Source organism: Tursiops truncatus, chromosome 15 (genome assembly GCF_011762595.2).
Source record: "Tursiops truncatus isolate mTurTru1 chromosome 15, mTurTru1.mat.Y, whole genome shotgun sequence".
NCBI classification, from domain to species: Eukaryota; Metazoa; Chordata; class Mammalia; order Artiodactyla; family Delphinidae; genus Tursiops; species Tursiops truncatus.
The window spans coordinates 5,730,555-5,742,646 of record NC_047048.1 but is presented as its reverse complement, the minus strand read 5'-3'; the positions used below and the strand labels follow the sequence as shown (position 1 = coordinate 5,742,646).

The window sequence follows — 12,092 nt, the reverse complement described above, 5'->3', positions numbered from 1 at the left end:
ACGGTGAATCAGTCCTTTCGTGAAGATCGGAAATTAGGAAGTTTTAAAATGTCTTGTTGTTGTTTCTAGGGAGTGGCTTTACTTATTGTGCCATGAGATGTTGAATCCGTATTATGGACTCTTCCAGTATTCCACGGACAACATTTACATGTTGCAAATCAATCCCGATTCTTCCATCAACCCTGTAAGTATTAATGACTAAAGAGGTCGGAGACTTAGTTGGAGAATTTCTTAAATGGATTTCCAGTTTCAATCTCAATTCTTGGTTGACTCATTGTAGACTTACTCAAAGTCTATGGTAAATAAACATTGCAAGGTAGAGTGAGAACTGGATTAGGATGGATGGTTTCAATCCCGTATCTTCGGTGGCTGGTATCAGTGAGTATGTCGTTTCAGGGGAACTCTGGCTTGACGGCTGTATTTGTTGATGGTGTCATTCTGAGAAGTGGGTGACGAGGTACATCCTCCTCCCAGTCGAAATGGGAATATTCCCATAATTGGCCTTTTTGGCCACCGGTGCTGATGCTCTTAGCTGCTTGTCAGAGAGATGAGGAAACAGGCGGTGTGTGTGTGTAACTGGTCCGAGGGTGGCCAGCGGGTAAGAGGAGGGCTCTGACGTGGGGCCGCGTCCTGCACGTGGTTCCTGACGAGCAGTCGATGTGACAGGACCTTTTACCAACATGGGAGCTAACTCTCTGAGTATAATTCCAACCTAAAAGTAGAAACAGGAGGTTCCCTGGTTACAAACCAGAATAGCGCTGGTTTTAAGATGGTTCTCTTACTTGGGTTGCTCACAGTTATTTTCCTCTGTGTCCCTGCCTCAACTCCCTTGGGATTTTTTCTCTGCTCCTTTTTTGTGGGATGGGGGAGGGATGGCAGAGGAAGAAGGGGGATTACCTTTTGCCCTTTATTTCCTCGTGGTGCAGTGGGAGGGAGGGGCCGGCGGCAACCTGTGCCAGCACCGGGCGCTGTGTTGAGAAGGGACCAGGGTTGGTTGATTCTCTGCCGTCACCATGTTGATATTCTCAACTTTTGAATAAGGGGTTCTGCATTTTCATTTTGCACTGGGTCCCACAAATTAGGTAGCAATTCTGAGAAGGTGTTTGAACCAAGGGCATAATCTAAGGTATCCTTCAGATGACCTCTCCAAAAGTCATGCGCTAAGTTTGACCTCCTATGTAGCCGTCTTTCATCTGGTCATGAGTGCAGCCCGTGAGTAACTGATTCAAGAAACCTGGAGAAAGTACAAGATACCCATCTGCCTTGGCCGGTCATTTTTCTCACGAATTCATGTTCTCTGGTGCCCCCTACAGGACCACTTGTCTTATTTCCATTTTGTGGGTCGGATCATGGGTCTGGCTGTGTTCCATGGACACTACATAAACGGGGGTTTCACAGTTCCCTTCTACAAGCAGCTGCTGGGGAAACCCATCCAGCTTTCTGACTTGGAGTCGGTGGACCCGGAACTTCATAAGAGCCTAGTGTGGATTCTGTAAGTACTGACTCAGTTAACTGAAAATGCATCGATCGTCACCCGTCTTAGCGTGCCCCAAATCCATCTGTGTTGTGTAGCGTGCACGTGGGTGTGTATTTGGGGGATGGGTGTGAAATCGGAGAATAGAAAAACTATCAGAAACATAAAAGTAGGTTCAACAACAATACTTAACTGACATTTTCCGCGTAACGTCTGCCCAGTTTCTCATCACATGGACTCGTTTCTTTTGCTGTTTCCTTGACTTAAGTTATGACTGTGAATGTTAATCCCCAGGCCTGGTGGTTGGTTGGTTTGTGACACTCTGGGGTGTCTCCAGCCAAGGAGGTATCCAAAATCACCCTAATATTTAGGTGCCTTTGTTTTAGGATTACCCTAAAACTCTCTTAAAAGCAACAGGTACAGTTACATGGTCACCGTAGGTGTCGGGGGTCCTCGTGAGGACCGATTTCACGGCAATGAGAGGTCCAAGCTCTGGGACCGGGGGACAAGCCGAGGACTCGATCGTGTCCTGTGTTCTGTCCACCTCCTTCCACGTGTCCCAGCTTGAAAGGCAGGTCTGCAGGGGGCCAGGGCCTTCATCCTATAGAGAACCTCCCAGTCTGTGTTTCCAGAAACATGGCAGGTGAAGGAGCCAGTTCTGACTTTCAAGTGCTTCCTTGGACTGATGCCCTTGGAAGGCTGCCTGGAGAAGGCGGCGCCGTGTTTTCTTGGCGAGGCTTCCCTTTGACTCAGTTGCCCCTTCATGCTTCCCTCCTGTCCGCTCAGAGACTCAGGGGACAAAGCAGCCGGCTGGCTCTGTCCCAGGAAGTCACAGGGCGGTGTCACTACTGTCACCCCTCTTCTGCAAAGGAGGAGCCGGTCCCTCTTCCTACCGATTGTTGATTCAATGTTCCATGTGCTCCCGTGCGGTGGCCGAGGCCTAAGTGACATTCATCTTCTGTCCTAACTTCCCAGAGAGAACGACATCACCCCCGTGCTGGACCACACGTTCTGTGTGGAGCACAACGCTTTCGGGAGGATTCTTCAGCATGAACTGAAACCCAACGGCAGGAATGTCCCTGTCACAGAGGAGAACAAGAAAGAATATGTCCGGTAGGTAATGCTCTGGGGCCCCTGGGGGTTACCGCTGGGACTGGCGGGGCCTGGGACTGTCCTGGGCACGGGGGGGCCATGTTTATGTCGTCAGAGCGCTTGGACCAGAGTCATGGTAGCGGCAGAGACTTCCAGAAACCGGCAGGGTCAGCGGTGGGCTCCAGGGTTGACCCGTTAAAGGGGGATTCATGACCCAGAGCCCGAGGGGTAGCTTTCCAGTGACCGCCTGATTGTGGGTGTGAAGGTGGTATAGCCACAGGAGGGAGGAGTAGGCCTCCCTCAAGTTTGGGGCAAGCTTCCTTGAGCTTGGTGTGATGGAAGTCCACCTCTTTATAGTCTGTTTTCCCACCTCTTGAGGCAAATAAATGACTAGTGACTTCCATGGGAAATTTAGACACATGGGCATGTCTGTGCTCAGGCTGTCAGACTGGTGTGTAGTTCTCACTGTGCCCTGTATTTTCTTTTCAAACATATTTTTAAATTATGGCACCTGTAACAGGCCAGGTTACATCCTACTGCTATTTCAAGCGAAGAATCAGAACATCTGATTTATTTTTTATTTTTTATTTTTTTTTTTTGCGGTATGCGGGCCTCTCACTGTTGTGGCCTCTCCCATTGCGGAGCACAGGCTCCGGACGCGCAGGCTCAGCGGCCATGACTCACGGGCCCAGCCGCTCCACGGCATGTGGGATCTTCGCGGACTGGGGCACGAACCCGTGTCCCCTGCATCGGCAGGCGGACTCACAACCATTGCGCCACCAGGGAAGCCCCTGATTTAGTTTTAACCTGACTCTTAGGCTGGGTACTGCCCGCCAGTGGGGTTTTCCTCCCCATTAGGGGAGGATGGTGGGCAGGGTTCAGCGGATATCAGAACCAACTAATGGAGAAAAAAACGACGTTCACGAGCCATTTGATACTGCTTCCGACGTGTGAATTTTTCTTTCAGGTTATATGTAAATTGGAGGTTTATGAGGGGGATCGAGGCCCAGTTCCTGGCTCTTCAGAAGGGGTTTAATGAACTCATCCCTCAACACTTACTGAAGCCTTTTGACCAGAAGGAGCTGGAGGTGCGTGAGCGCCGGGGGAACCGGGGCGCGTGACGGGCGCTCCTCGGCTGCTCGATCCCCGCAGGCCCAGGGGCCGCCGGGGCTGCAGGAGAGCAGAGGCAGGGCTGGGGGCGGAGCGGGGGGTCGGGGAGGCCTGAGCAGTTGATGCCAAGGCCTGGTGCCCGCCTGGCGGCAGGGATTCCGGGTAACTCTTGCGACATCCTGCCGGCGTTGTGCGGCTTGTCCTGTTGGGTGGGCAAGCTCCCCGCAGCACAGCTTCCTAAGCCCCTCCTGGGGGTCACCTCAGATGGAGGAAGTTCTCATGACCAGCTGCTTTGTTTGATTCTGGCTGTTACTAGGCCCAGAACCAAGTATTACTGTCGCTTCTGGTCCCTCTTCATGGGCGTGAACAAAGCCATTCCTGTGCACCCCATCCGCTTCTGGTGCCAAGTAGCCCTTGCCTTTCAGGCTGTTCCCGGCCTTTCTGGCCCCAGGGCGGTGCCAGAGCTGTGGGCCCCGAGGTGCCTCCCTGGGGGGAGCGATGGCTCCGGAGCAGGTCACAGCAACAAGCACGTCCCTAACCTGTTCCCTCCTCCTCAGACTTCAAGCCCCACGCGTCCCCGGGAGGCGGCCCCACTTTACGGGTGGCTCCATGCAGCTGTTGTGGCTGGTCCTTCGGTCCTCCATCCTCCCCAGTGCAGTGCACACACACGCACACGCACACACGCACGCGCTGCTAAGGAAACGTCACATGAGTAGCCACACCAGCGTCCTCGGGGTGGCAGCCGGCCCGGAGGTGCAGACACAGAGCGTGGGCCTCAGGCCCGCTGTGTACGTGGCTGTCGACTTGTCTGAATGCGTGTCCGGTTTGTCGGGACGTGGTTTGTAACGCTCTCCGTGTCCTGGGAGCTGGGCACCCGTCGGTTTGTACGTCGGGGAGGTGACCTGCTTTCACGCCCTCACAGCTGATCATCGGCGGCCTGGACAAGATCGACCTGGACGACTGGAAGTCCAACACGCGGCTGAAGCACTGCGGGGCCGACAGCAACGTGGTCCGGTGGTTTTGGCAGGCGGTGGAGACCTTCGACGAGGAGAGGAGGGCCCGGCTGCTGCAGTTTGTGACGGGCTCCACGCGGGTCCCCCTCCAGGGCTTCAAGGCGCTGCAAGGTGACTGACGTGGTGGTGGGGCTGGTGCTGGGCTGGGGCGCGGGCGGCGGCGGGCAGTCGTCCTGGGGTGTCGCCAGGAGACGACATGGCCTCGGGTCCTTCATGACAGACACTCGGTGCTGCAGGGGTGTTGCCTGGCCAAGGGGCTGGAGAGACCCTCTTCCCTCCACACGAGCCATGGCCTTCCGGTTGCCCTTCTCTCTGCTGCCCCCAGGGCTTGAGGCTCTACTATCCTTTGCCCAAGGTGAAAGAAAACATCTGGAAAGATGTAGGAGGGCATGTCCATCACACAGAGCCCCGCCCACCTCAGACCACCTTTCCCAGGGCCTCTGAGCCACGTGACACAGCAGTGGTGGGTGCCGGCCGGCTGCTGTCCACACAGGGCTGGGTCTGGAAAGACCTGAGCCAGGAAGGCCCAGGGGAGCCGGGGCCTCCGCTTCCCTCCCTCAACAGAATTGGTGACAGAGAGGGGGTACAAAGAGCAAGGCTGTGGGGAAAGAAAGCCATTTAAAAATGCACCATGGGTTAATTTTTGAACTTTCTGACAGCAGCTCTCTAACTGCAGTCCTGAGTCTCTAAGAGCACACTGCTGCCGTGTGGGTCACAGCTCCAGGGGTCCTCCCGGGCACTTGGTTTCCTCATCTGTACAAGGGGCCTGCCTGAGAGGCTCCCCTGTCCAGTTAGGTCCCTGTCCTCTCATGCATCCCTTCCGGCTCTGGCTGGGTCTCTGGCTCACCTGGGTCTGGAGCTGGGGGCTGGAGGAGGAGGGGGTGGGAGGCTGTCCACAACGAGGCTTCTGAGCCTCTGGAGGGGCTCGTGGTCAGCACAGCCAACTGGGAAAGTCCTTGAAGGCCTCTTTAGGGCTCTGTGATTTGTAAAATTAGGGGGTTTTGTCACTTGATAACCCTGACAACCGGCAGGAGTAAGGTGAAGAATCTTAATATTTTAAAACTTAGTGGGAGCAGATAGATTTCACGTGTACGTTCCCTGTAGACGACTCCTCCCTCTTGGAGTGAGAGAAGTTACTTCTCGTCCTAGGGCTTTGGTCCCAGCCTTTGTGTCTTTCTTTTGCCACTGGGCCTCTGCCTGGGGAGGTTTCCTGACTCCATATCCTGCTTGCTAGACATTTCTGTTAAAAAAAAAAAAAATCACTGGCGATTGAAAGATTTTGCTTTCAGATAAGCGCCCTGGAGCAGGCTCGTGGTCGGGTGAGAGGAGAGCGGTCCCCGCCTTTGCTCTGCCTTGCTCCTGTGATTTTCTAAAATGTCTGGTGTTAGTCACTTAATGGTCACGGTAGGTGCATCCTGAAAGCAGGCAGAGGCTCGTGTGGCCGTGTGAGCCCCGTGACCTTCTGGCAGGACGGCCGCCTGGCACCAGGGCCTCGGGGTGGCGACAAGGGCCCAGCCTCAGCCTCTGAAGCGTGTTAACTAGAATGCTGTCTTGTAAGGCTCTACAGGCGCCGCAGGGCCGCGGCTGTTCACCATCCACCTGATCGACGCGAACACAGACAACCTGCCCAAGGCCCACACCTGGTAAGGACCAGCGCCCTGGGAGCCTGTCTCCGTGCGTGACTTTTCTGAGCTGTTTTCTTACTTGGACTCTGCAGTGGACAGCACGCATGTGAGGGTCAGCACGAGGCTCTTTCGTGAACCCAGTTTTGTCTGGAGACGTGACTGACATTGGAGCCGCTCCCCGGCCCCAGTCGTCACCTCGCTGGGTCCTGCCGCACATGTGCGCGCGCGCGCGCGTGCGTGCGTGCGTGTGTGTGCGCGCGCGCGCGCACACATGTGCAGTGTCAGGAGGGAACACTGCAGTTTTAAGTTTGGAGCTATTGGTCTCCTCTCAGAACTCTGCGTATGACAGATGCACCTTGTGTATTGAAAAATGTTTCCTCTCTTGATTTTCACTTAAACAATACCCGTAGTGGGTTATTTCCTTTGTGGTTTAAAATCAAATCACTTACATGCACTTTGGGAGCCATTTCTTGAGACGAGAGCCACCTCTGGTTCACGAGAGTCAGTTCCAAATGTTGCCGGGATGCATGGTGATGTGATGGGAGGTTCTTGGTTGGGAACCAAGGCTGTGGGTTCCCACGCCGTCCATGACATCAAACTGGGTTTCCATGTCCTTGAGATAGAGGACGCGCCCTCCCCGGGCCCAGGGTCTGCGCCCAGGATGGCCGTCCCGGGGTGGCGCATGCTAACGCACAGGGCTGCTCCCGCGCCAGCAGGCTGTGTTCTCTAATGGTTTAGTGCTTTGAGTAAAACGGACGTGAAGAACGTCCAGTGCTAAGCCCCCTGAGAAGCCTCCACACCGTTTAGCCCGACTCCTTCTTGACAAAAGCCATCCTCAACCACTTAACCTCTAGCAATTCAGGAGGCACTCTGTCCTCTCAGTCAGAATCTTGCAGCTTTTGATTTGTTATGAGGTAATATCGTCTACAAAGGTGTCTTCTGGGCACAGCTTTGGGAATGAACTTCCCTGAGGAAATGCTAACCCGGTCGTTTAATCCTCTATCAGGGATTTGACGTTTTATTATTTTTGAGATACAGTTTCTGTTTTTGCAGGAAATACTCCAGACTGCCCCGTTTTGCTCTCAGATCTAAGTCACAGGGGATTAGATCCACAGGCAGTGAATTGTTAGTGGTGATTTGACTGCAGCCAGCCTGGGCTGCAGTGCTCTGCAAATGTGGTGTTCCTGGGTCTGAGAAATAACTTCTCCCCAAAACAACAGTAAAAACAAGTTGAGAGCTTTGTCCTAATCTAAGCAGTACATACTCACTTGGAAGATCTTATAAGATTTGTTTTGCTGTGTGTTGACTGACTGAAAATCGTTGCCTGAGAAGCAGAAAAGCACCAGAGGAGAGGGGAAAACTCTCCCCCATCTCCCAGAACCAGGTGGATGAGATGCTTTCCCGTCCTCTCTGCCCTGTCCCCACCATGTGTGTGCTTGTGGCCGCAAAGGCTCTGCTGTGGCCTGGCCCTGACCCTGTCCTGGGAGCAGGTCCTCAGGCCAGGCGGCACCAGCAGTGAGTCTCTCACCTTTCTGTCCCGTTCCAGCTTTAACCGGATCGACATTCCACCCTACGAGTCATATGAGAAGCTCTATGAGAAGCTGCTGACAGCAGTGGAGGAGACCTGTGGGTTTGCTGTGGAGTGAAGTGCAGCCCAAGGCAGCAGATGCTAGCTCACGGCCACCAGACCCCAAGCGATGCTCTCTGTGTGCCTCCGCGAAGCCGGCTGAGGCCCTGGAATCCTAGAACACCCGAGGGAAAGGCTTGTCTCCCCTGCTTCTCGTTGGGGGAGCAAAGGGGGCGGGGGGACTTCAGTTGGTGGCTCTCACCCATATTTTCCTCCTGACAGAACCCCCCCACCCCTTCCATCACCCATCCAATAAAACGCAGCCAGGTTTAGCACTGCTTCGGTCACACAGGATATTCTGCTACGGTTGTAACGCTTCTGGTGACAGGCTCACTGCCCTGGGGGCTTTAGAGGAGTCTTGACTCACAGTTATGGAGCTGAGCGGGGCTGCCTGAGGGTTCGGCCCTGGTAGCTGGACTAGCTCTTCTGTCTCCAAGCAGACCTGAGGTTTTCAAGTTCAGCAGCTCAAATTCCAAATTTCACATCCTAGCAGCCTGCTCTGGGTAGCAGATTAATTTCTACCTGAACAGTAACCGTATAATATATGCTTATTGGAATTCTGCCACTGCAGGAAGCTGGCATCAAAACTGTGCCTCCCTTTTGGAAAGGTAAGGGACTCGGGGCAGCTTGTGCTGGAGGCCTGGGTATTTATTTCTTTTCAGGGTTTCCTGGTTGAAAAATCTGTTTTGCATAAAGAAAAATGATCTTTCCTTTTAAGAGTCCCTTTAGCCACGTTATCTATCCAGTTTGAAATATTTTCCCAGCGAAAACACCACATAACAGAGCTTATAAACAAGCAGCCCAAACCCAGCTTCAGATGCTCGCAGCCAGGCGCAGGCTGTACTTGGAAGGGCGTCGACTGGGCCACGTGCATGCTAACAAACCGTTCTGTGGCAAGCGCTAAACTAACAGAACGGAGTTCCATCACTGTAGCTGCTGGCTTGGTGCCAACTAGCCTGAAAGGGAGCGAGAACGGATAACCTCCATGGCCTAAATCCACCCCAGGTTACTCGTTTACAAGAAGTAGGTCGTGGATGGAAACCTGAAGGCAGAGAGGGGCCACTCCACCGTGACACGTTCAGCCCACTTCCCCAGCGTCTGATGGTGACACTAACAACTGCTGCTCCATTCACTTGTCCCGATATGAGCAAGGCCAAAGCAAGCCTTGACCCTAGGTTTCTACCAGCATTTTCCAATTTGCACAGAAGATCAAAAAGTATTTTAACAAAGTGGTTTGATTTCAGATAAAGTTCAGCAGAAAAACAGCAGTGGCAGCAAGTTCTCCCGTATGGTGGTGGTTTTTGTTTGGGGGGCGAGTGCAGGGTAATTCATTAGCAAGACCTTTCACTGCTGAAGTTTTGTTGTAAGGTTCCGAGTTCAGTGCTGGGATCCAGCTGCGGGTCTGAGGTGGGTTTGGAAGGAGCTTTCTGGCCGACTGTCCCGTCTGTTCTTTCTGTTCCTAACGCCTGTGGACGGTGCTAGGTTTGGAGGCGCACTTACTTACCCCCTGCACCTTGCTGTGGTTCTTCGGCTCGACCGGGAAGCAGCCAGTGGTCTGACGTTTGGCAGGCCAGAGTTCGCTGGCTGGAGGTTCCAGGAGCGAGAGAAAGCCGTGCTTCTGGGTGACTTGCTGAGGTTCTAGAATAGGAAGGATGCCTTGGCTGCAGAAGGAGAATGTAATCCGTTCAGAACGTCCAGGATGGACTGCGGGCTGAGTCTCTCCGAAGTCCCGCCTTGCCCGTTGGGCTTCTCCTGTGTCTCGTTCACCATGACACCTTCTGGCGTCCTGGAAGCTGGCTGCCGTGGGTCCTCCTCTGGAGGAATGAGGAAATGAATGATACAGACAGACCCCCACCACCACCACTCTCACCCGCCAGACAGGTCTCCTCTGTAACACGGACCTAAACCGCAAGGAGGAGACTGCCATCCGGGAACTGAGGCCCTCGAGACTGAGGGGGGAAGGCCCACCCAGTTATCCTGTGGTGTCGGCCAAAATCCGCAGGAAGTTAGGAAGGAAACAAGGGTCTAGTGGTTGGAAAGACTTGGAAGCAGGAGTGTGCCATTTGCCTCCTTTAAAGCTGCCTTCCTGCTGATGGCAGGCGCTGGGGGTGGGATGGGTAGTGCCCCTGCCGGCCCCAGGCCACCCTCACGTGTCAGGTGTCACCTCGGCAAGCTCCAGAGGCTCACGTCCTGGCTCCTCCACGGGCTGCTGGGGAAAGTCGACTCACCTGCCCGCAAGGCCTGGGTCTCCGCTTTCGTACCGGGACGCGGGCACCTCGCCAGCTGCGTGGTTGTCGTGGAGCCTGGCACCGCAGAACCTTCCGGAGCCCCGGGTCACTCCTGCCAAACAGGGCTGTCGGTGGCACTGCTCCTAGAACCGTAACTGTCCACAGTGGGTTGGGCCTTTGGAACACTCCCCACCCCCCGACCACCCCCACCAAAGAATAGTGTGGCAAGCCGTGGGTTTTGGGGTCTGCGGGAGCCTCCCCATCTGTCGCCCTTCTCGGGAACCCCAGCGACCCACCTGGTCCCCTCAGCTCTCTGCCCAGATGCTTCAGGGCCCGACTTCCAGGCTTGCCTCACCAGCGGTCATCAGCCGACCCTCAGGGATGTAGCAAACCACCGCTCTGCCAGTGCTGTGGGGAGAACGGAGGGGCCCCGGGGTGACAGTGGGCGGAGCTCTCCTGACTCCCGCAGGGAGAAGCGCCTGGAACCGCGGCCCCAGAGCTTGCCGGGCCGCGTGGTCCAAATGCAGGTCAGGTGGTCCTCCGATCGGAGCTGTCCGAGAAAACGCCCCTCCGCCCCCGTCCGCAGCCAGGTGTGTGCTGCACGGCAGCCTTCCCAAAACATAGTATGAATTTTAAAAATTTGTTTATTTTTGTTTCTCAACCACTTTATAATGTATTTTTTAATTTATTTTGTAATGTCTTGTTTTTAAGTATTGCTGCTATCCTTGTTATCCTTCCCACTGTTTTTATTGCTGATTTATTTTGTGAAAGTTGTACACTAAATGTTCTGTTTTATGTCAAAATCAAAAGTATTTAAAGAAATACTAGTTCTATTTAATGTGGTTATAGAACCAGCTGGAAACACAAAACAAACAGTGATTGTACAGCAGGCTGGACCCCGGCGGTCAGGTTCATTTTGTTACATATGCAATAAACTCACAACTTTACGTTTCTGGCGCCTGTTATTTGGTGTGGAACAGCTGTTTTTGTTTTTTTTTTTTTTTTTTACATCCCATAAGACAGGAAGTCAGCGGTCTGGCAAGGGTCTTCTAAAGAAAAGGGGCAAACTTACAGTCAGAATTGTAGGAGAGATTGATAACACTTTGGAAAACAGTGGAGGGTCCTCAAAAAACTAAAAATAGAGCAATCCCACTCCTGGGCATATACCTGAAGAAAAGCAAAAACACCAATTTGAAAAGATACATGCACCCCCATGTTCATAGCAGCATTATTTACAATAGCCAAGATATGGAAGCGACCTAACTGTCCACCAGCAGACGAATGGATAAAGAAGATGTGGTACATATATATATAAAATATACATATATATAATGGAATACTGCTCAGCCATAAAAAACCAAACTCTTGTGCCACAACTGCCGAGCCTGTGCCCCACAACTACTGAAGCCCTCATGCCTAGAGCCCGTGCTCCGCAACAAGAGAAGCCACCGCAATGAGACGCCCGCGCACTGCAACGAAGAGGAGACCCCACTCGCCACAACTAGAGAAAGCCTGCACACAGCAACGAAGACCCAATGCAGCCAAAAATAAAATTAAAAAATAAAAAAGAATGCATAGTCTAGTGCAAAAGTAATAATGATGTATTGTGGAGTTAATATCATATGTAGAAATAAAACATGTAACAACAGCACCAAGGATGAGGGGTAGAAATGGAAGTCTACAGTTGTAAGATTCTTACATTATAGGTGAAATAGAATATTTGAAGGTAGACAGGTAGGTTCAAGATGAATACAGTAACTAGATAATTCACTAAAAAGAATACATGTTATGCAAAAACATAAAAAAGAATAACATAACTAGGTTGTGTTGCACACAACTGTTTTATCATATTACAATTATGAGGCATAGGGGTAAAAACAGTCCTGAATTTTATTTGGTGGTGTTTTATTTAAGCTTTTTTAT

The 12,092-nt window shown here is 52.8% G+C and overlaps 1 protein-coding gene across 3 annotated transcripts in view; it reads left to right on the top strand.

Annotated features, from left to right (window-relative positions):
- SMURF1 (SMAD specific E3 ubiquitin protein ligase 1) overlaps nt 1–11,121 on the top strand; it is a 102,013-nt gene extending 90,892 nt beyond the window's left edge. For 2 of the 3 annotated variants that reach the window (XM_033840983.2, XM_033840985.2), the window contains 7 exons: nt 70–184; nt 1,314–1,492; nt 2,450–2,587; nt 3,534–3,654; nt 4,599–4,800; nt 6,248–6,332; nt 7,861–11,121. In XM_033840983.2, coding sequence (XP_033696874.1) covers nt 70–184; nt 1,314–1,492; nt 2,450–2,587; nt 3,534–3,654; nt 4,599–4,800; nt 6,248–6,332; nt 7,861–7,960 — 940 coding nt within the window. In that variant the 3' untranslated portion in view covers nt 7,961–11,121. The remainder of the gene's footprint in view (nt 1–69; nt 185–1,313; nt 1,493–2,449; nt 2,588–3,533; nt 3,655–4,598; nt 4,801–6,247; nt 6,333–7,860) is intronic. The other variant, XM_033840984.2, reaches the window with a different exon arrangement.
- Nucleotides 11,122–12,092: the final 971 nt, after the last annotated feature.